Source organism: Ictalurus furcatus, chromosome 11 (assembly GCF_023375685.1).
Source record: "Ictalurus furcatus strain D&B chromosome 11, Billie_1.0, whole genome shotgun sequence".
NCBI lineage: Eukaryota > Metazoa > Chordata > Actinopteri > Siluriformes > Ictaluridae > Ictalurus > Ictalurus furcatus.
The window spans coordinates 9,167,501-9,192,414 of NC_071265.1; the positions used below are offsets into that span (position 1 = coordinate 9,167,501).

The following is a 24,914-nucleotide window of genomic DNA, read 5'->3' on the forward strand; positions in this document are numbered from 1 at the left end:
GATAACTGGAGATCAGACTTTCACTTACTTCTAGGACTAGGACTTACTCCTGTGCTTTGGATCATTGTCTTGCTGTATAATCCAGTTGCACTTGAGTTTCAACTCAAGACGGGACATTCTCCTTTAGGATTTTCTGGTAGAGAGCAGAATTTATTTCCCTCGATTATTGCAAGTTGCCCAGACCCTGAAGCAGCAAAGCATCCCCACACCATCACACTGCCACACTTGAAATAGTTTTGTAACCCTTCCCAGACTGATGTACTTCAGTCACCTTCTTCCTCATCATTTCTAGAATTTCTTTCAACTTTGCCATAGTGTGTTACTGGGTAAAACCTTTTACCCAACTTCATGCTATTGAAAGAGTTCTATTTAAGTGTTGATTTGATTGAACAGGGTTTGCAGTAATCAGGCCTGGTTGTGTCTAGTCCAGCTGAACCCTATTATGAATACAGTTTCATAGATTTGGGGAATTAGTAATAATGGGGGCAAATACAATTTCACACAGGCCCAGTTGGTATTGGATAACTCATTTTGCTTCAATAAATAACATTATCATTTAAAAACATTATCATCTTAGACCTAGAAAAATGAGTATGAGATTTACACAAAAAGAGAAGAAATCAGGATGGGGCAAATACTTTTTTATTCATGTTATTTATTTTACAGCTCTGTAAATGTACGTACTTGAATAAGTTCTACCCACAGCTCAGAGGGACTGTGACTGGTCTAAAAGCTTCAGCTTGCATTTCTTGTAGTAGTTTATGGTGGATTTTAAGGTACATTTTGGATCATTGTTCTGTTTGCTACCAGATTTTGCTGATATTGACTGGAATCCATTCTTCCATCTACCTGTGCAGTGCATAATAGCATAAATAGATCAAGCCATAGCATAATCGATCCACCCCAGTGCTTAACAGTTGGCAAGCTGTTCTTTTCATTTTTCATCAGATGCAATTCTTTGTATTGTGATTGTGGCCAAAGAGTTCAGTTTCTACTTCATCAGTGTACAGCATCTGTTTCCACACTGCCTCTGACTTATCTAGACGTTGTTTTGTGTACGTCAGGCTTTCACTTTTGTGATGAGGCCACAAGGAAGATTTCTTCTGATGACTCTTCCATGCAGATCATGTTTGTGAAAGCAACGCTGCAGAGAAGAACAGTGCACCACCGCTCCTGAGTCAGTTTTCTGCAGGTCCTTGGTGTTATTTAGTGCCTTTCTTCCCAACATAAGGGCAGTCCTACCTAAAAGCTCTCTTGTTTTTGAAGATCTTGCCTTGACTTCCCCGTAACTGCCATTTTTGATACCATGACTGTATACGCTTATGTAAAGCACCTTGAGAGGCCTTTTTAAAGGCACTATATAAAATAAAGTTTTATTATTATTTTTATTGCTTTTGGACATTTCAGTGGAAATTTGAGCTGAAAATGCTTTGGTATCTTTTTATGTATGCATCAATTAGGTTCATTTTCAGATTCTCAGTCAGCTGATTAGAGCATCCTCATGGTTGTTGAGTGTTAGCAAAAGAGTCACAGAATTTATTACACACTGGATCTGTATTCTTAACGACGATTCATGAGTCAGTTAACAGATTAATGAAGTTCTGAGATTTTTACAACTAGTTTGTGCAGGAGTCGGGTTTCATTCTTTCACGTTCACAAATTCAACAAAATATGTGACTTGGCCAGGGATGTCCAAACCTTTTCATACAGCTGTATTCCTACAGTATGTTGTCTCGTTGTCATGTATTATATTATAGGAGAAGGACTAGAAACTACATTTCCCATCAGCCACTGCACCGTGTCACATTCTGCACGAGTTGTCTTGCGTTGCTTGTTCTGTCTCCATGTATGACGTTATGCTCGTCTTTGTCCCATGTAAGTCTTGTGTTGTGTTTTGCTGGATGCTTTATTAAACATTTCACTTATAGTCTGCATTTGCATCCGCCTCAAATCCCTGACACTCATAAACATTACAGGAGGAATAAAGTTTTAAATGCAAAATTCAGTATTGAGTTATTCAGTATTGTAGTACCATCAAAAAAACAACAAAAAACACAACAACCACCCATAAACAGCCATAATTAAAGTGCACATTGATCGCGGTGGCATATTTTTTTGTCTTGAAAGCACTTTACGTCTTTGATCCACTCATCCAGACTAGTCCTTGCCTATGAAAATGTGTAGTGTGTGTGTTGTCACTGTACATAGTGCTGTAAATGTAGGAAAAATCAGCCATTTTACTAAGGAGCCTTAACACAGGCCGAGCTCACATTTGAGCAGATAACTAAAACACACAGCCTCCACACGGGCCGTGACCCAGGTTAAAGGCAATAAAGTATAAGATCTTTCTGTTGAGGTGGTGTGTGTGTGTGTGTGTGTGTGTGTGTGTGTGTGTGTGTGTGTGTGTGTACACCCTGCTCTCTGCAGGCTTCAGTTCCAGGGTGGACTTTTTTTTTCTTCCCACTGAGATGGAAATCTTTACCTGCCATTCATTTACACAGCAATAGTATTATTGCTTATAGTACCAATTGTAATAATGATGCGATGCTGCTGGGTGTGTGTGTGTGTGTGTGTGTGTGTGTAAAATGGGTATTAATTAGCTTTGATATAGTGTACTTGCTCTCGTGCTGACACCTTAATGCTGTGTAGAAAGCATTACGTGTGTGTGTGTGAGAGTGAGAGAGAGAGGGATATTACTGTATCATATGAGTGTAACAATAACACTGATTGAGGATAAGTGCTTCTCTTTATGGCTCCTTCATTGGGAGAATTGTTTTTGTAAATGATATTTAACCACATTCGAATGGTTCAAAGCCATAGAGCTTTTGTGTGTGTGTGTGTGGATTGTCTACTAAAGGCAATGCTCAGAGATGGTTCATCTTTGTTGTTGTATAGCAGTGAGTGTACAGGCTTTTCCTGCTTTACACAGCCGTTTCCAATAAAGGCTGCGCGTGTTTTATTTTTACTCAGTGATTGTATTGACTAGTCCGATGTCCTCGCCCACACTCCGGAAGCCATTCTCTTTTGTGTGTGTGTGTGTGTGTGTGTGTGTGTGTGTGTATTGAGTACTGCTAAAATGTGCTGAAGATGATTACACATGAGGATGACTGGGCATGAAGATAATTACAGCTGAGGATGATTGGACATGAGAATGACTGGACATGAGGATGATTGGACATGAGGATGACAGGACATGAGGATGATTGGAAATGAGGATGACTGGACATGAAGATAATTACATCTGAGGATGATTGGACATGAGGATGATTGGACATGGAGATAATTACATCTGCGGATGATTGGACATGAAGATGATTACACCTGAGGATGACTGGACATGAGGATGATTGGACATGAGGATGATTGGACATGGAGATAATTACATCTGAGGATGATTGGACATGAGGATGATTGGACATGGAGATAATTACATCTGAGGATGATTGGACATGAAGATGATTACACCTGAGGATGACTGGACATGAGGATGATTGAACATGGAGATAATTACATCTGAGGATGATTGGACATGAGGATGATTACACCTGAGGATGACTGGACATGAGGATGATTGGACATGGAGATGATTACATCTGAGGATGATTGGACATGAGGATGATTACACCTGAGGATGATTGGACATGAGGATGACTGGACAGCGCAGAAGAGAGGATTGTGGATCAGTTGTTAAGAAGATTGTTTCAAGATCATTTTTTTTCTTGTCCCACTCCATGTACAGTATCAGTAGCATACAGAATAACATCACATTTACACTCGATTATTAACGTGAAGGTTCCCGTAACTAACAGCGTTAATTAACAATAAGACACCCTAAACATCACTATTAAACTGCTTCATTTAACAAGGTGTTAATTGATGCTTGTTTAAATGTTAATGAAATCCACATACATTGGCTAATGTTTATTCAGTCAATGCCTAATACATCCGTGTACGTTAGAGATTAAAAAAAAAACTTCATTACTGTTGCTAAGGTGCTGAACTCTGGTCTCCAGGTGTTCACACTGATCATTATGGGCTGCATTTCACTTACCTAACTAATATCTAAATCTGACTCATACAAACGTTAATGACTGATAGTCAGAAGTTCATGGTTTGTTCATGTTAATTAAAGTGTTAAGTAGGGATGGGTGATACAGATTGAAAACTCTATCACGATATCTCATGGTAAGTTTTTGTGGTAACGTATAAATATAAATGACGGTGTGAAAATAGTTACTATCTTTTTGACGTTACTTGTTGACGCTTTCTCCTGAGCTTCTGGCCTTCCGTGTATTCCGGTCAGTGTTTTTGCTCGAGGTGGCGGAACATTTGATGTGTTCCCACTCTTTGCTATGTGGGGTTTTGAGCAATCACAGGTGTTTGATTCACATCTGTTTTGATGTATCCGAACCCCTTCGATATTCCAACAGAAGCGCCTTTTCTGGGGATTAATTCTCCTTCCTTGTCTAGGGTTGCAACGCTGAACTTCCACCGCAATTGTACTGGTATATCATGGACCACACGGTAATGCACAGCCCTAGTGTTTTAATAAGTAATGTCAGTTAAGGGAACCTTCATGTAAAATGTAATCATCAGACTGCTATGAAAGTTTTTCAACTTGACCCAGCTCTACTCGATACAGAGAGAAGTACGGAAACGTTCGGAAGGGAAATTTATTTCGGCGGTGCTGTTGAATTCTCAAATCTGATTGGTCTGGAGGTGTCGATGGGCTGTAATTCAAATCACAGGTTTATATTCATGTGCTCGGTCTAACACCTGCTCATTTCTACATAGAGTTCTAAGATACTCCACAATCTAGTGATTAGATGGATTAGAAAAATATATAATCGTTGATATGGTGAAACTTTCCATAAGAAAATATTTATTTTACATGTCCGGAGTAAATGCCAGTGCGCTTGTAATATTCAGTAAGCTTCATGAGAAAATGTTACTGACGGAGGTTTTGTTCATTCCGGTTTTTTCGTCTTCTCTCTTAGAGAGAGAGAGAGAGAAATGAGGGAGAGTGAGAAGGACGGAGAGTGAGAGAAAGGAGGGAGAGAGAAAAGGAGGGAAAGAGAAACGAGGGAGAGAGAAAAGGAGGGAAAGAGAAACGAGGGAGCGAGAAGGAGGGAGAGAGAGAGAAATGAGGGAGCGCGAGAAGGAGGGAGAGAGAAACGCGGGAGAGAGAGAGAGAGAGAGACGGACAACATTAAAAGTAAGAATAAATGGTTTAAAACTATAACGTGTTCATTAATATATAAATTTGTACTCGTTGGCAAACTGCTTTGAGAAATAAAACACTTCAGGATGTGCTGTTTCTGGGAAAATAAGCATCACACCACTCAGTCATTAATTCTTTTCCTATAACAGCATGCCCCGTGTGTTTAAAAAAATCTCCTCTAGTTCTGGTCTGCTCGTCCGTTGTGTATCTTCCGTGTTCAGCTCGCTCTCCTGTGCTCAGCGTGTTCCACAGTCTCGGAGGGCTTCGTCTCCAACCTGAGCGCCGCTGATCCCACCTCGGCAGGGATTATTAAAGCACACTTACCTCGTCACAAGTCTCTCTGCCGGTCTCGAACGCTACACTACATCTCCTGCCAGCACAAGAGCGTGACGATTTTACCGTCTACCCGAGCTTTAGAAGTCTAGACTAGTCTGTTGATTAGTAGACGAGGGGATTTCTGCTGTGCCTGTTCATGTTGAATGTAAAGTTCACCCCTTACACACTTTGTAGTTTTAATCATTTGGAGAAATCATATTTAAATGGGTAAAAAGCCAGCGTCTACGCTTAGTATGCTTGTGTGTCTTAACCTTAAAACGCAGTTTGCGCGTGCGTAAGTAAATGTCCTGGCTTTGCAATACTAAAGTTTCTTCTTGACTTACATGCTACAGGTTCACCTGTCCGAGTGCAGGGAGAACGACACTAAAGCTTGTTTTTGCTGTCTAGACATTCTGCAGCGTTTTTCCTTTTTCACGTTTGTACATTTTTTTCTCACCTGGAATTCAGATTTTGCAATATTTTCTATTCAAAATTCTATTGCTATTGCTTTCTGTGAATAAGCTCAGTTTTGTTTTGTTTTTTTAGGTACGCTGGAATTTAAGCATGTCTTTACTCCTCTGTACTCTAGCACAAATACTACTTCTTTTTTTTTTTTTTTTTTTTTTTTTTGAAGTAGGTCTGAGCTCTATGTGTTTATATGTTTTAAATATTAGTGAAGAAAATAAGTCCTTGTATTTATGTGTATATTTATGTACATTTTTCTTTATTGGATACTATTTGTCTTATTCTGGAGAAAAATAGTTTGGGATTTTTCCTTGTTTTGTTTTTGTTTGTGTTTTTTTCTTCTTCTTTTAGCAGAAAGAATTGTTTTACATTCCGCAATAAAGAGAAGGAGCTGTGCTTGCCTGTCTGTTCCCTGCTGAGTTTCTCTACGCCATCTTGTTGCCTTACAGTGCGTCAGCGTCAGCAGAAAAGACCGACTGAATACGTACACAGACACAACAAATGACTGTAACGGCAGAAACAAAAATGATTGATACATTTACCCAGAATATGAGAAAATAGTTCAGTTACAACAAGAATACATCTTTTTAACAACGCATACTGGCCCCAGTATATTTTGCTTTTAATTTCTGTAGATACAAATGATAAAATATTCAGGCTCAGCAATTTCCAGACGTAAAATGCTATCTTAGTTTATGTAAGATTTGAGCAAGAATACATGTCTTACTAGATAGAAGGTAATATGGTGATATTCTGTAATCTCTACTGTCCTCTAGTGCCTATTGTAGGCATTTAATATCGCTCACAGTGCATGGCAAAAAAAAAACGACTGCCTTCCACATTCCAAGATATACGTCCCTTTCGGTCTTTTATCGTCGTTGGCTGAAGAGAAGAAGGAGGAACCGCGTGAGAAATAAAATCATATGAAAACACAGGACCGAGTGCTGTTCCAGAACGTTCCGTGGAAAAGGAGGAACGTTCTCCCGCCTCTGCCTGTCCCAGTGCAGAAGTGTCTTCCGCTCAACTGCAAAAATCCATCTTCACAAGCAAATCTGCCTCGAGACACACGTGGCAAAACTCCTCTCGCACTTCCTGTAGCTTAGTACACTTCAGCGAATAACATCCTGTACTGCACCGAACACACGGACTCGCACTGCTGAAATGCTGTAACGTGGCTCTGTGAACCTGCGTAACGAAAAAGCTGTGTACGCACGAGATCGCAAAAGTACAATTAAGAATATAAAATGGCGGTGAAACGCAACGAACTAATTCAATGCAGTAAGTGGTTTCGGTAGAGGAAGTGTAGGTTTACGTGTGACAGAATAGACGGCGTGTAGGTCTCATAGTGAGTGATGTAGGTGCTGCTGCGTGCCCTGTGGTTGACTGATGATGTCACTTTGCATCAGGCCTGCACTCTGTGGTGGTAATACCGTGAAACACACAGTATGTGAGTAAAACAATAGAACACAGCATGTGAAAGCTCCTTCTGGATAAATCAGTGGGGAAATGTTCTCCCGAAGTGGTCTTTGGTAAAAAGTTCACCGTGGAGCGGTCTCTGGTCAGGCGGGTGGAGTGTGTAATGCAGCTGATGTCCATTGGTTACATGCTGTCACCAAGCATTTGCTGAAAAGCAGTGATGAGGCCTTTGAAGTCGATCCTTTTGTCAGGTGTGCTCTCCCAGCACCTCCTCATTAAAGCGTACACCTGAAACGAGACGGGAAAAAAATAAAAATACACTAGCGGTGAAAAGTTTGTGGACACTCGACTGAAATGTTTCTCATGGTCTTAAAACCTTTTGATCTGAAGGTGTATGATTAAATGTTTGAAATCGGTGTTGTAGATAAAAATATAATTGTGCCGACATATTCATTTCTTTCATTAGGAAACTAACATTTTATTTACAAAAAAACCTTTTTTGAACGGACGACTCGGAGTGAAATATTCTGAAAAGCAGTCAATAAGAGTCCAGCGTCGGTGTGAACTCCTCTAATACTTAAAAATTTTTAAAAAATATTTAAAAAGCACCTCAGGGAAATTTCTCAAGAAATGTGTTGAGAAAACGCCAAGAATACATTTCTGGAAATTCTAGACAAAAAGGAGTCTACTTTGAAGATGCTAAAATATTAAATTATTTTGATTTATTTTGGATTTTTTATCACAACATAATTCCCATAGTTCCATTTGTGTTACTCCAGAGTTTTGATGAATTTATTATTATTATTATTATGATTATTATAAAATGTGGGGGGAGAAAATTAAAAATAAATAAAGAATGAGTGTGTCTAAACTTTTGACCGGTATTGTATATTTAAACTACGGGGTGTCTGAAAAGTCAGTAGAGTAAAACTACGTGTACTTCATTTTGTATTTATTATTTACAACGTATGCTCTATATGTTCACCCTCACGCTCCGTGTGTTTTCTCAGCCTCTGCATTATGTTTTCTTCAGGATTTTGCTGAACATATTCCCATCTGTTCCTGACTTTTCAGACACCGTGTATGACTAAACAAAACCCTGAAATACTGCACTCAAAACTAACTGAAATAAAGAGATCACACACAGACCAATGTGTGTATGTGTATGTGTGTCTGTTGTTTTCCTGTGCCACATTCATATGACCGTGTTCTAACGCATTGCAGAAGACTGCACTTTGATACTACCGAAGGCCAGTCACACTGACCTAAATGTCACAAAGGTGTTAAATATTTGCACAGCTATTCTTTCCCCACATTACACCCTTTACACTAAGCCAGATGGGGATTTTTATGCCAGTGTATTACAAATAAATCAATAAAATACCTTTTTAAAAAGTGCTCAGCACTGAGAAAACGAGTTTCCTTTAGTTATACTGTTTATCATACGGCGCTCTTTGGGCTTAGACACTTCACCTGACCTTTAACTGTCTATCATGTGAGTTAAAATCTCAATTCACAAGCTTTCCACTGCATCAGGGAAAAAAACCCCCAGAAATTGAGACTACATGTCTGGTTTTTAATAACTTACTGTGTGGCGTTGAATTCAAATGAAATACTAAATAATAATCTCTTTAAAAATAAAAATACTAAACAAAATGTATTGTTATTTGACCAACAGAAACTAACAAAGAACAAAGGCACATTAAATACTAAATTACAAATAAATAAAAAAGACTGACTTAAGGCAACACAGACACTACTGAGGACACAACATGTAACTCCTATTTCAACAACTTCGCATTTCATATTCCTCCGATTATCAGCTGATGTGTGTGTGGTAAATGTTTTACCTTGTCTGAGCAGATCTCTGGCTTAGGCAATCTCTTCCCCTCCTCCAGAACCCTGACCAATCTGGTGACTGTCATCTGGCCATGGGTTGGTCCAATCATTTTGAGGAAGACCTGGTGGGGACCGAGCAGAACTTTAGCAGCTGTGTGCTAAATTATACACAAGGCTTCATCTGTCTGCCAACTTTGCTTCAATTTTTTCAATAATCAACAGCGTTTTCGGTAACACGATACTCTCCGTACGTTCTCTAGAGGGGATTGTTTGGATACTAGTGTGAACACATTTTGAGCAAGACATCTGCCATCATGGGCACAGACTGGCACCATCTGGCAGAGGGAGAGAGAGCATGAACTTCCGCTCGGCCTCGCTGAACAAAAAGCTCTTTCATTAGCAGTGGACAGTAGAGCAGTGTTTCGCTCAGCGAAGGGCCGAGTTCAACCAAATCTCTACATAACTCTCACACCTTCGATTCGATCAACGCTTTAAACCGATTCTTTACTGGACTGAGCAGAGGAATAACAAGCTGGGTCTTTGGGTGATCGTTTCTTTACGGACATAGGAAATGTAGTCTGCCATGTTGAGGTTCCAATAACAGCACATCCCACATCTTATAGCACAGCAATTCGACAATAGGTTATTTTTTATTATTTATTAAAAAAAACCACACATCATATTTTTATCCTTTAAACTGAACGGAACTACCTGTGGTATATACGGTTTTAACGCACACCTTCCAGCCAATCAGAATCAAGTATTCTGACAGACCATGGTATGATTGCATTTAATGCTGCGGATGATTCCTGTTATCACTTACGCTAGAACAATTATAAACAGTTTGTTCTCTCAATTTCTATTACGTGAGGAGGCCACAGTACAAATCTGTGCGAACGAGCCGTTACTACAGAAACGATAACACCTCCTGACCAATCAGATTGGAGAATTTAACAGCACTGTGGTATAAAGGTGTGTAGATGAGACAGTTGTCAGCCGCAAGAGATTTCCAAGTACTGTTTGCAGTGCGGTTTAGCAAACCTACAAACGTAACTGCCTTCAAATACCACTTCTTGCAAAGATGTGTAGCTTTGGGCTGTTTTAAAGCTGGGTTTAGTGTTGATTGGTGGACAATGGAACAGTATTACAAATATTTTGCAGTTTAAATAAGATTACTCGTCTTTCTTACTCGTCTTTCAGGTCGTGCTTCCGTAAACGTGTGTACACTTCGATATATATCCAACATGTTTAAGATATTGGGACACAAAGTTTGGACTTCACTTCTCACCGCTAATGGGTTATTGGGCTATGAATCATTCAAACTGGGGTCAACAAATTTTAACAGACTGCTTACCGACATGGGGCTGCATGAGGCATCGCAGTAGGTCAGGAGCTCGTACATGGTCACTCCAAATGACCAGACATCTGACGCTCTGTAGAACTTACAGTGAACCAGGCATTCTGGAGCATACCTAAACCATGCAGAGAGAGACATACTGTCACACACATGATCGCTGCTAATACACTACGCCATGCCAGACAGCTGCAACAGCATGAGCCATATGGTCACATAGCTAATCAATAAGAAGCCTAAACACTCTGTACACACACAATAATCTGTCAAAGGTTGACAGACTCGGTAAACAAGGGATGTTCTATTTATATATAGATAGTCCTGCACTCTCTTAATTGCTATTATAATATCCCTGAGTGTGTAAATGAAACTAAATTAATCAATTTAATAATAATATTAATATAATGATTATATATCGATATAATTATAGTTAATCGAATACATTTGAATGTCCATGAAATGATCAAAACGGCCTAGGAGCATTTTTACACCTTTACCTTAAATAAGAAACGCAGGGATCTTTGAATGAAATAACAAACTGTGAATGTTGCTTTGTCCTCCCGAGCTTGCTCACAGGAAGCCACGAGTCTTCATTTGCATGGTCATATTCTCTTCAATTTATTAAATAGTAGCCCAACCTGTCAAACTATACCTTAACGCAATCCTTAGCTAAGCAAGCTACTGGAATTGCTGTTTAATCCTATGAAGCGGTAAACTGTTTGTGCCCTTCAGTCATTTTACACAGATGTACTAAGACATTCTCTGTTTTCAATACGGAAATGTTAACCTGGTGCCCTGGTAAAATAGTAATAATAATAATTGGCCCAAATACTTGTATAATTTAATAGGATTTCTTAAGTGCAACAGGTCTACAACATGTTTTAGTGTCAGCTCACCATTGTTAGAGGAGATTCTTACTTAACTGAGCTGGAACTGCAGGTCTCAGCCCAGAAGAGGGAAAAGCAGAGGTCATATTTAATGTGCTGTAATCAATGGTGTATTATTTTTACCACCTCACTATTCCAGCATGTAGCTCTGCTGAAGCAGCATCCTCTGTGACTTCTGTAAACTTTGTGAAACAAGCGTAGTTTAACCCGCAAAAGACCGAAACCGCCGCCCGCGGCTAAAAATAACTGTTGTTCTAAAATGTTTAATAACTTTTGAACTGCGAATCTGTATGCTTTACAGAGTCCCGTAAAGTGGAGGTTCTCAGCTTTTCAGTGAGATCACATTTGTCTCAGTTGGACTTTCAGGTGCTCCGTAGTGAATGCAGTTGTCATGGTTACGCTATCGCATTCTGCAGCATTGATTTGTCAAGGAAACCCACGCAGTTTGTTCCTCTGAGCCAAACGGGAACAGCTCCACCAATCCAGTTCCGGTTGTTATATTATGTAAATACTTCTTATACTTCTTATATGGTTTGTGGAGGTTATTTGCACCATTTGTTCATTTGCACTTAGTATATTTCTCAATTTGTATTTGTGAAAATCATTTGCACTTTTATTTCTCTCTCATTCTGTGTGTAGTTTGTAAAACTTGTTTGTATGTTTGTTGCACAAGACAGTTTTCACTACTTGTTGCACTGTTTGCATTTGATGTTCATGTTCAATTGATAATATATTTATTTCTCTCTCAAAAAAACTTTCGCTTCAGTGTTCTTTTATTATATAATAATCGTTTTTTTTTTTACTTTACTCCCTGAAGTTTTATGAACACGTCAACATTGTCAGTAAATATAATATCTTTTTTTTTTTATTGAAAAACGCCTAGAATAATATTGTAATAAATGGTTATAACTTGCTAAGGAAATGTTAGATGAAAACAAATTTTCATTGGGAAGTCTAAAACATCCAGGTATAACTTTCTAAAGAAAAAAAATGTAAACTACAGGAAGTTTTTGTTTGTGTTCAAAGTAAAAAAAACAAACAAACAAACAAACAAAAAAACCCACCAAATTATTTCTAATTGTTTTTTTCAAAGAAATTCTGGATAATTCATCCATTCTCAGACAAAAAGATTTTTAATTGGGACTTTAAATGAGCTAGATTGAAAATTAAAGTTCTCCTGTTTAAAATGATATATGGCACTTGAATAGGCTATGACTGCTAGAATAGGTTCTAAATTCAGGAGAGTCAGATTTCCCAAAAATCAATCTAGATCTTTAAGGGTTAAAACTTGTAGTGCATTTTTTAAATTAATTTTTTTTTATTGAAAGTTACTGGAATTGTATGCTCTATCTTTGTTTGCCTGCTCCTGCTCCTGCGAGAAAAAACACCTGCCTTTGAGACTTCAGTCCCGATGTACACCTAAAACTTGCACACAACAGTGCACAGTGCTGCTCTCTGGATCAAAATATTCCCAGGCATGGCTTATATTTTTTTCATGGACTTCATGTGTCCATAGGGAATAATGCATACTCAAACTTAAATGACTTAATGGTCCATAATTTCTCCATATCATCATATCATCAGAAGAGCCTACCAAAAGACAGGGCTGTCCAGGTCATCCTTCACCGTGTAGTAACCCTCATTGTCTTTAATGCTTTTCGTTAGGCCGAAGTCTCCAATCTTCACCGTGCTCTCGTTCTCCACCAGGACATTCCGAGCAGCCAGGTCTCGGTGGATGTAATTCCGAGAGCCCAGATAATCCATACCCTGAAATAGACAGAGCAAACACACGTAAAGAAAAAGACTAAGGTGTCAGAGCTACACTACAAAATCGAGTAGATTTGACTGGCAGTATATACTACTATACTATATACTAGTTACACTGTACTACTAAAATGTGATCTAATTTATATCATTTCCTTTCTTTGCATTCCTTTGTAGTAATTTCTTAATATTCCAAATATGAGAAATGTGCTCAGTTAAAAGTTGACTGCCATCAAGATTCCATTGCGCCATTTTTTTTTGCCCTCTTTTACACAAACTGTGACTAAGAACTCGCAAACGTACTAAATACTGTCATGTGGCCTGAAGAAACCGTAAGAGCGGTTTAACATTAATTCCCACATTGAAGGTGGCAATCTAGAAGGTTATATAGGTCTCATGTGTAAGAGGTATGGAGTAGCTGACCTGACAGATTTGCACAGCGTAGCTTAGTAGGGTCTTCAGATTGGTCTGTAGTTTGTTTCTGGGCAAGTATTCCTTCAAACTGCCTGCTGGTAAATACTCCATAATGAGTTTGATGGATCTGCCACCTAAAACAAAGTAGAGGCGTACAGAAAGGCTTCATAAACTGGTCTATGCTTTTATACAAGGGTTTTTAAAGTTTAACAATAAAATGTATCCTGACAACAAAATAAGTGTGTTGGTTTGGATTCAGTACCCTCCTCCTGGCAGATGCCTTTGTATTTGACAATGTTCTCATGGTAGAGCTCTCTCAGGATGTCAATCTCACACCACAGATTGCCGCTCTGCTCTTCTCGGCTCTCTGGTTTCAGGGACTTTACTGCCACCAGCTCTCCTGTTCGATCCCCACGCGGGTCATATCGGCACAGCTCCACCTTTCCGAAATGCCCCTGTCACACACACACACACACACACACACCCCAAAATAACTTCAGTCCACCTGGCACAAATGTCTATGTAATCCTGGACAAACAAACAGCGTTCCACTATCAGAGCTACAGATGGGAAATTACCTCTCCCAGGTCTCTGATCTTCTTGAGGAATCTCTTCTCAAACACCGTGGGGTCGACCTCTAGGGTGGGTACAGGCTTAATAGAGGGATCTACAGACAAGACACATAATGCATTAAGATTTAGACTCATATACACTGCCCGCTAAATCTTTGGACATACCAGCTCACTGAAGGAATTCTACATGAAAAGTACTTATGTAAACAATTTAAATTTTTTATTAAGTAACATCTAATTGTTGAAATATAATCTATGCATGAGAATTAACATCACGATTTATATTTGTCTTTAAGACAACACTGAAAAACTTTTGACTGCCAGTGACCGGTAAAGAAAAGCCTTTTGCATTATTATTATTTATATATATATATATTTTTTTTTTCATTTCATTGAAATGTAGAAACTGATTTTGTAGCATTGCTACTCAATCTTGAAGGTCTCATTTCAAACCACAAGGGGTCAGTGTTTTAAACACTGCTGTAAGACAAAGAGAAAATTCTGGAGTTGTTAACAGGGATTTCCACTTGCCATTTAGGGCCCTAAAGGACGCTAAAAGAAATTACTTAATATTGTACAATCCTATCAGCATCTAAATCTAAGAAAAACCAAGATCATTTTAAGAAATATCTGCCTTTATTAAGCTTGTCTAATAGCTGCTGAACATTGATTGGTGGCCATGTTTTTCAAGATTCACAACTGTCCTCATATAGCTGATTGGACTTTGGACTTAAATAAATCTTGCAAGAATTGTCCATTAAGTCGATTGGACCAATGGTTCCACATTTAGTGTCAATTTCATGTTTTGTTCTGTTATAGCGCCACCAATTGGTCACACTCAATATTTTTTTTTACATATGTCCTTAGATTGAGCCCATATGTAAGTAACCAAAGTTTGGTGAAAATATCTCATTCTGTTCAAGAGTTATAGCCATTTAAGTAAAAGTGGCCACACCCACTTCAAATGTTTTAATGTGCCCTTGTGAGGGTAAATCAAAAGTTCAACTTGTTTTTTATAATTATTTATCTAATGAGTCCAAAGAATTGTCCTGCAAAAGGATTATTTCAGTTGAGCAAAAAACCTAAGACTAGTTCGCAGAAATAGGTTTTACAAAAAAATCAAAGATGGCGGAAAATTGTTATAGGCAGAAATGAAATCGGAAATATAAGTTTTGTTCGTCTGGTCCCAAGGATTCCATAGATATAAGACACTTGAGTATGTGATAAATGGTTTAAAAATTATGGCCATTTTTCTAAACATGCTCACTATAACTCCACCATCTGGCCGATCGGGCCGAAACTTTGCGACGCTGTAGTACTCTGGGATCCTACCTTCCCTCAAAGTTTCAGCTCTCTAGAAGTTACGATTGGGTCTGCACCATCAAATTTAGGGCAGAATAATAATAATAAAAATCCTTACAATTACAATAGGGTTTCAGCCCTTTGGGCTTGAACTCCTGATTAAAATGGGATCAAGCTTCTGTCACATTTTGTTCAGCGCCATGCGCCTTTGATAAAAATTTATTATTAATAAGGCTTTTTTTTTTTTTTACACTGAGGGTGTGAATAATTCTAAAGTATTTTAGAAGTACTGCCTCAGAGTACACTGAATCTACTAATTAAACTGCTTAGTCATGAGGCAGAGCCCAATAATTTGTTAAAAATCTGGATCAAGTGGAAGAAAAACATTCACGTACACACCTCAAACAGAATAATGCAAACTGAAGCCAATCCTAATGACACATCGTTTTGAACGTACAAGGCGGGTAATTCAATTCAATTTTAACTGTATAGTGCTTTTAAACTATGGACGACGTCACAAAGCAGCTTTAAAGAAATATATATAGTCCGGCTATACGTTTTAAATTGACAAATGTATCCCTAATCCGTTATGGGTAATTCGTTTTATTTGAATTTCATCCATTTAAATTAGAAACATATTCTTTGTATCTAATTAATTTCATGAATAACAATGCATACTGGGTGCAAAAAAGAAAGTGGGAAAAAAAGTAAGCAAGAATTACACACTTTAAAAAAATCTTTTAAATATGGTTAATGAGTCATCTAACTAAAAGCAAAACTGTGGGATATAAATGCTTTTCCTGAGACCAACACCAGTTTAGTTTGGCTTATACATAACAGAATGTAGAGTTCTAGATACAAGTTCAAAGTTCATTAAGAATCGAACTTACTCGAAATCTGGCACATTCAAAACAAGCACTACATTTGAGATTTAGCACTGAGCAGGTCTTACTCTGTTTTTCCACCATGTCAATGTCCCGGACGATGGCCCTGAAGAAGGGTCTTTGGTGAGGGTCGTAGGTCATGCAGTGGGTCATGAGATTGGCGAGCTCCTCACAGTCTGGTGTGGCCAAGTGACACTGAGCGGCATAAAACCTCTCCTTCTGCTCAGAGTGAATAAAGAAATACAAAGCCAGTGTAAACATGGAACATGGTTAAACATTGAGAAAACATTCCAATAGCCTAGGTTAGGGTTAGGGTTATGTACCTGTAGGTGTGTGTGTGTGTGTGTGTTTACCTCAGTGAGTTTCTTGTCTTTCAGAGGAATTTCTCCATTGTAACATATCTCCCACAGAGTTGTGCCAAAGCCCCACTTATCTGCTGCTACGCTCAGGTTAGCCGTATCCTGCACACACTCGGGAGCGATCCACGGGATCCGGTCCACACACTCTGAACAAGCACAAACATGCACGGTTTGCTATACAAACATTTTGTTACAATCAGGCCTTTAAATTAAAGTTGTTTTGTCACTCTGTAAATTGAAATCTCTTTGGAAAAAGGTGGAACTGGAAGACTAGCATTGAAAAAGTAAATTAATCTATCATAAACACTGCAGCTTTAGCTAGTTATAATAACGCTAGTTTCACCCGCATTCTAAATGCATTAATCATCACTTTCTAACCTGTCAGGCCACTATAAATATTTTTAAAAAACAGAAGTCAAACAAACTTATACAATCTAATGCAGCATATTTATCATGCCACTTTTACTTTTTTTTTTTTTTAAACTTTTTTTTAAAAATAATCATCATTATAACTATACAGTTGCAATCAAAATGATTCAACCCCCATTGCAAAGCAGGTTTACTGTCAAAATGTACAGACTTTCAGCTGTTGAACTAATCAAACAAAAGCAATTGAAATAGTTCAACACGACGAATGCTTCAAGTGGTTTCCCCAAATCCAACTGAGAATGCAACTTACAATGATTTCTCCAGTTTCAAAATTATTCAACCCCCTGAATAGAATCCCTCACAACAGCACAAACATGCAAAACAGGTATTGTCTCAAGCACACCTGATACAACTAATCAAGGGCAAGAAAATATATGAAATACCTGAACTGGCTAGGGGTAGAAAACGTATGAAATACCTGAACTGGCTAGGGGTAGAAAACGTATGAAATACCTGAACTGGCTAGGGGTAGAAAATGTATGAAATACCTGAACTGGCTATTGGTAGAAATTAGATGACATACCTGAAGCATTCAGTTATTTCATGTACTTGAAGCATTCGTTGTGTTGAACTATTTCACTTGCTTTTGTTTGATTTGTTCGATTTGTTCACTGCAAACAGATGAGTCTGTACATTTTGCCAAACCTGATTTGCAATGGGGGTTGAATCATTTTGATTGCAACTGTAAGTTTCATGGCTGCTAAAACTAGTGTTTCTCCATTTCGGATCTTCAGTGCTGCAATACGACGGGCCGGCCCTTCAGAGGTAAATACAGCCAAACATGTTGACAATGCAAATTTAGGATTCAAAGTTCACCAAAGGTGTGAAATTCTTCAGACAAAATGTAAAAAAACAATTACAAAACAACTCTCTCTCCATCAGTAAAACAAAAACTGTTTCAGAAGCCCAACTGTAATACTGGAAGACTAACGATTTCACAGAAAGTGTGCGATTGGTTTTGCTCCGAGTATCCTGTTCCTCTCTCTTACAAACACACAAAACTAGTCTTTCCTCAAAGAGTGCTGCTCTGCAGGAGCATTCCAGGTCACTGCGGTTTAGTACGGAGGGGCTGGATGAGGGCCAGCAGAATTCCTGTCAGTTACACCAGTCTGCTCTCTTACATTCCACGGCTGCAGCACACACCTTCACCTTACAGTACACGCTACACAATACACACCACACTGAACTGCTGCATGTGCATCTGCAGCACACACCTTCACCTTACAGTACACGCTACACAATACACACCACACTGAACTGCTGCATGTACGTCTGCAGCACACACCTTCACCTTACAGTACACGCTACACAATACACACCACACTGAACTGCTGCATGTACGTCGGTCATAAAACTAAACTTTACCTTTAGGGATTGCTAATGCGACACGTGTACGGCAGTAAATGTATGTTTAAGTATGTTTATGATCTTTAGCCCTCAAGATATAATACTTTAAAGCTTCAATTGTATGCATGTTTTATTATAAACAATTTTTATAATATCATTTCTCATTACCAGATCAATAAAATGAAAAAAAAAAAAAATCATATCCTTCACAGTAACAGCCACCTGACTGTTTTTTTTTTTTTTGTTGTTTTTTTGTATATGTCCAAGTCACTGTTATAACAGAAAGGGGCATCAGCTAATACTCACTGTCCAGATACTATGAATGATTATACACAGGCCCTTTGTCACTGAAGGCATCCAGAAAATGTAGCTTTGCACTGACAGAAATAAAGTTCTTGTTTCTTGCCTTTTCTTTGATTCATTTTTGAGCACGTCCTCCTATACTGAACTGATATAAGCAGGTCTGCGCTGTAGACTGTGACGCTTAAAAACACGATTATTTATATAGATGTTTTCTGTAAATTTATGTTTACAGAAATTTTCATCCCACCGTTGTTTAAATGTCGAAGTTCTTCTTTTAAACCAAAGCTTTTTTTTTCTGTGTCCCAATAACTGGAGCTCTGTAGGTGTTTGGTTAACGAGTGTAAAGTGTAATATATATCGTTCATGCCACTCAAACAAAAACATGCACAATAGGCCTGACTTGCTGTTCTAATCGACACTGAATAAGCGTTTGCACTTTCGCAACAAACCAACAGCATCGGGATCCGATGTAGCCAGCTCAGAATGGCATTTGTTTTAGGCCTTTCGGTTCATACACACAAATAATGTGTCATCTGAGGAATGGCGAGGCTCTTACCCTCTCGGGTTAGCACGGTGATGGGGATGCCGGGGTCGCTAAGCTTGATGAAGGGACCGCCGTCGCTATCCAGTCCGTCTCGAGCCAGAAGAATGTTCTTGGCGCAAACGTACCCATGCACAAGCTTCTTATCCTCCTACCGGACACACGAACACAAACATTTACTTTACTAAGCTAACAGAGATGAGGCCAAAGCAGCAAACATTAAAAAAATAATAATACTTTATTTATAACAGGTATTATGATTCATAATAGCTTCTGTACATAATCCACAAGTGTAGCGATGGGATGAGGTCTATCAGTTTTCACAAGGGTTGGTCATTTTTTTTATTAATTTTTTTTTAAAGACAGCATTAGCCTGTAACTTGTAAAACATTTGTTTTTTTCTGCCCCCCATGTGTTCCAACATAATATAAAATACATGTAAATTATATAAGAACATGACACACAAAGGGTAAGACATTGTTTTAAGGACAACAGGGAATGAAAATCATGATGAAAATCATGATGTATTTCCATATGAAGCATCACAGCCTTTAAGCACTTAAGGACATGGCATTAAATAATGACATTACTTAAAGAATAAGCAAATATAAAATGCCAGTCATCTTCAGTAATTGCTTTATCCTGGTCAGGGTGGATCCGGAGCCTATGCCGGAAACACTGGGCGTAAGTCCATTACTGAGCACCATGCGCGCACGCGCGCACACACGCGCACACTCTTCTTCACCCTTAGGGGCAATTTAGAGTCACTAATAGTGATGAAACGGTTACCGGTTTCATAATAAACTACGATATAATTCCCCGACGGTTGGTATCAACGTGTTACATTTAATTACCATTAAAACCATGCGTGATTATCGTGATTTGTAAAACTCGTGGTAAATGCTGTCCACACACACCCAGCACGAGTCTGACGCAGGTGCAGCATTCAACACTGTTTTTTTGAGCGTGAAAACGGACGCTACAAACGCGTCTGCTCAATTCAACATGAGCCGAATGAGTCGGAGTCGCAGCACGGATCAGCAGGAGTCAGATTTCATTTAGCACGTGACGAGAGTGAGGCGAGATGGTGGAAGATTTGGTTTAATATAAGCCAGTTTGTCATTGTACTGTTTTGTTGTTGTTGTGTTTTTCATTAAGATTAATAATAATGAACTCACCATTCAAGCAACTACCGCTATTTCGAAAGCAAAACGCGCGCGGCCGCACGGGCACTCATAAGCAATTTAAAAGCATGGGGGGAGAGGGAAAAGCGCCAAAAGCCTCCTTTCACAGCAACTTTCTTCTGGCAAGCTCTGCAGACAGGGTTACCGTCTTCTATTAAGTTTCCCTCAGCATTTTAATAAAATCCAAAACATGACCACACTTCGGATTTAGTCCTCATGGAAGGTTGGAAAATCTCTCGAGCGCCGTCACTGCCTTCCATCCATCACTTTATAGTCGAATATAAAACCTGTTTAAATGATTTCAGTGTATGTATCAGTACTTTTTGTACATTTTCAGGACATTTTAACAATACCACGATAATACTGATAACTGTGATAGTTTTGTTCATGATAATCATGATATGAAATTTTCATACCGTTATAGCTCTAGTCACCACTGGCACGTTTTCTGGGAGGTGGGAAGAATGGTAAATGGTCTGCACTTATATAGCGCTTTTATCCAAAGCGCTTTACACTGTGTCGCATTCACCCATTCCACACACACACACTCACACACCAACGGTAGCAGAGCTGCCATGCAAGGCGCTAACTTGTCATCGGGAGCAACTTGGGGTTCAGTGTCTTGCACAAGGACACTTCGGTATGTGGAGTCATGTGGGCCTACGATTAGTGGACAACCCGCTCTACCACCTGAGCCACAGTCGCCCCTCGCGAGCTCAGGATCGAACCAGTGATCCTGGAGCTGTGAGGCGGCACCACTACCCGCTGCGAGACCCACGGCATGAAAATTATTTTTCCCTGCCCAAGCAAGGTGACTTGGTGACTGGACAAAAATAATAATAATAATAATAATAATAATAATTTTCATAGAAAAGTATCAAAAAAGCAGAAGAAAGTATTTTAAGCGATTCATACCAAAAGTAAAGAGCGTAACATAAACAGGGACAATAACTAAGTACAAATGTTCAGATTTCATGTTTAATAGATGGCCTGTGAAAAAGCAGTTTGTCTTTTTCATTGTGCGAAAGTATTGAACCAAAAAAGGAGAGGAAAAAAACAACACTATGAAACACCCACTACTGCTGCACTGAGATTAAGATTAAGAAGATTAAGAAGTTTTGTTTGTAGACTGTCACAAAAAATGTTGAAAAGGACATGGTCACCATACATGGACATGGACGCTTCCACCACACCCAACGCTAGTGTCTGAAAGATAACATATTTAAAAGTAGTAATGATGCTTTCATCAAATGTGTAAAAACACCCCAATATCCTTTTTAAAACATATCTCTGTAAGATCAATATCCACTGTATATATGACAGGAACTTTAATCAATGTATAAGGACAAAGCTGGAAGTCCTGGAGGTTCCTGATCTCATGTTTATCACCTATAATTCTTTTAACCAACAAGCCTAGGTATCTTATGATTTCTATTTTTCTTTTAAATGCATTTAAGATTAGACTCTGGAGTTGGGAAGCATCTCTTTGCATGCTTTCTCACATGCTTAACAGAGAGGTGAAAATTACTGCCACAACATCAACCACTAGCATATGGTTGTACATCTCCGAAAGCATTATACCCCTTTGTACTTTATTAGGCAATTCAGCATGTGTTTACCAGATAACTGAGTGCGCCTGCCAGCTGTTTGGCCACATGGAACTTCCATGAAGTGCTGAGAGGAACGGTCTCTCTGCGCATGAACAGATCAAGAGGACCGAACTGCACAAACTCCTCCACCATAATATCTAGAGGAAGACAGATAAACAGAATAAGCCTCGTCAAGTCTATTAGGCTAAAATAATACAGGGGGGAAAAAAAACCCACAATCTTTCTATTCCACTCCAATGCACACAAAACACACACACAAAACACACACAAAACAAACGAACAAAACACACGAACAAAACACACGAACAAAACACACGCAAAATACACGAACAAGACACACACAAAACATGAACAAAACACACACAAAACTTGTTTTGTCTCCAGGCTGTTTGTGTTTTTCAGGAAGTTCACCTTACACTCAGGTCATGTCAGTTCATTAGCCAATAAAAACACATTTGATTGCATAAGAATGTTAGCACCTCATGCAATCAGATATGATTTTATTGGTTAATCTGATTAAAAAAAACAGTATACAGTCAGAAGCAAACCTTAACAGCAAATAAACAGCTAAACTATGAAACTATGAACTACGAAATGACGAGCAAAATGAAATAGAAAAATATGTGAACCTCCCCTCACACACACACACACACACACACACACACACACACACACGATACTTACTCTCCTGGTGTCGCACACACACTCCATACAGCAAGGCAATGTGTTTGTGTGAGACCTGTCGCATCATGCTGGCTGTCTCAAAGAAGGCCTAAAGAATAACAGAGAGGGGGTTCTTTTAATAACCTGGGACAGAGAGACAGGATAAGAGAGAGAGACAGACAGACAGACAGAGAGAGAGGGAGGTCGAGTCGTCCTCACCAAAGATATATCTCTGTGTCCAGAGCCGAGCACTTTCAGCACCACCTTCACCTCCTGTGAAGGGCCGTAGCTCCCCAAATCATCCTCATCCTCACTTTTCATCTTCAGCACACCTGCATAGATGTTGGTCCTGGTGCCCAGACCCAAGTGCTCTCCCTAAACACCAGAACAGCAAAAAAATCACCCTACAGTGTTCTACAGAGACCGCTCAGTGTAGTTATAAAGCAGATGTATAAAGGGTTTAAAAAAACAAACAAAAAAAACAGGCAAGTAAATACTCCACTGTGTGCTGTGCAAAATTTGGCAGCTGAAATAACGTAATAATGTACGGCTAGTTACGCGCTTTAATAAAGAATAAGGGAGATGAGCGAATATGTCATTATTATCCCTTCTTACAAAGGTTCTAATGTGGAAAATTGTGCTTATGAAATGAGCAAAACGTCATTGGTGATCGTTTCTACTATGAACCGTGGTGTTCTGTCCTTGCAGCTCATGTGAAAGATATTCTTTTGTGTGTGTGTGTGTGTGTGTGTGTGTGTGTGTGTGTGGTTTTGCAGTGGCCTTTATTTCAGTGTTTCCACATACCTGCTGTTTGCACACTACTTTGCACACACAGCATGTACACTTACCCACCCATATTTATGCAGATTTTGTGTACTGTGTACATGTATTCTTGTATACTGAAAGTTTCCTTATCTGTGCATGTTTTGTACTTGCATTTGTCTATTTTCTTTAGTAGTTAATATATGTTCAGTATTTGTTACTGGACCTACCACAAGAATTTCAGTATGTCAAATGTGCAAATGACAAATAAAAGACTTGCGTCTTTTCAGAATCATGAACAAATGTCAATCATCAGTGCACTTTGATGCACCTAGACAAACACATTCTTCCATCCATCAGACTTTACCTCAGCCGAACTGTAGTGCAGAATGTGGTACAAATCGGACCAAGCAGCTTACATACCGATGTGCATCACATCACCATGAAGCATATCAAGTATAAACAAAGCTATATGGAGTGTGCAGTTGTTTCTGGTTGTAGGCATAAAAAAAAATGAAAAAAACCCCCCCCTAAAAGCTAAGCCTCAAGATCTAGCGATTTCGTCCAAGTTAGGGATTTATATACACTCAATGAACACTTTATTAGGAACACCTGTACACCTAGACATTCGTGCAGCTAGCGAATCAGCCAATCGTGTGGTAGCAGTTGCACAAAATCTTTGCAAAAATAATCATCACATAAAATCACGCAGGTACGGCCCGGCAGCTTCGGGTAATGTTCATATCAACCATCAGAATGGGGAAAAAATATGATCTCGGGTGATTTTGACCGTGGCATGATTGTTGGTGCCAGACAGGCTGGTTTGAGTATTTCTAAAACTGCTGGTCTGGGATTTCACACACAGAACAGCCTCGACAGTTTACTCAGAATGGTGCAATAAAGAAAAAACATCCAGTCAGCGATGTCCTGTTCTACGGACAGAAACACCTTGTTCATGAGAGAGATCTATGGAAGATGACCAGACTGCTTTGAGCTGATACAGAGGCTACTATGTGGTTACTCAGATAACCACTCTGTACAATTGTGGTGAGCAGAAAAGCATCAGAACGCACAACGTGTTAAACCTTGAGGCGGATGGGCTACAACGCCAGAAGACCACGTCGGGGTCCACTTCAGTCAGCCAAGAACAGAAATCTGAGGCTGCACTGGGCTCGACAATTTGGATTCTCGTCAGAATTTGGAACCAACAGCATGAATCCATGGACCCAACCTGACCTGAATCCAAATCCAAATCTGCAGGAATTGCGTGATGCGATCATGTC

At 39.1% G+C, this 24,914-nt stretch overlaps 1 protein-coding gene across 2 annotated transcripts in view; it reads right to left on the reverse strand.

The window, feature by feature from the left end:
- Positions 1-6,525: 6,525 nt before the first annotated feature.
- The window catches only part of jak1 (Janus kinase 1), a 54,434-nt gene continuing 36,045 nt past the window's right edge, over positions 6,526-24,914 (reverse strand). For both annotated transcript variants that reach the window (XM_053635699.1, XM_053635700.1), the window contains exons 12-24: positions 23,089-23,244; positions 22,891-22,978; positions 22,216-22,343; positions 19,428-19,563; positions 16,787-16,938; positions 16,502-16,652; positions 14,254-14,342; positions 13,938-14,130; positions 13,685-13,809; positions 13,092-13,264; positions 10,611-10,728; positions 9,268-9,378; positions 6,526-7,705 (exon numbers count right to left, since the gene is read on the reverse strand). In XM_053635699.1, coding sequence (XP_053491674.1) covers positions 7,601-7,705; positions 9,268-9,378; positions 10,611-10,728; positions 13,092-13,264; positions 13,685-13,809; positions 13,938-14,130; positions 14,254-14,342; positions 16,502-16,652; positions 16,787-16,938; positions 19,428-19,563; positions 22,216-22,343; positions 22,891-22,978; positions 23,089-23,244 — 1,725 coding nt within the window. In that variant the 3' untranslated portion in view covers positions 6,526-7,600. The remainder of the gene's footprint in view (positions 7,706-9,267; positions 9,379-10,610; positions 10,729-13,091; positions 13,265-13,684; positions 13,810-13,937; positions 14,131-14,253; positions 14,343-16,501; positions 16,653-16,786; positions 16,939-19,427; positions 19,564-22,215; positions 22,344-22,890; positions 22,979-23,088; positions 23,245-24,914) is intronic.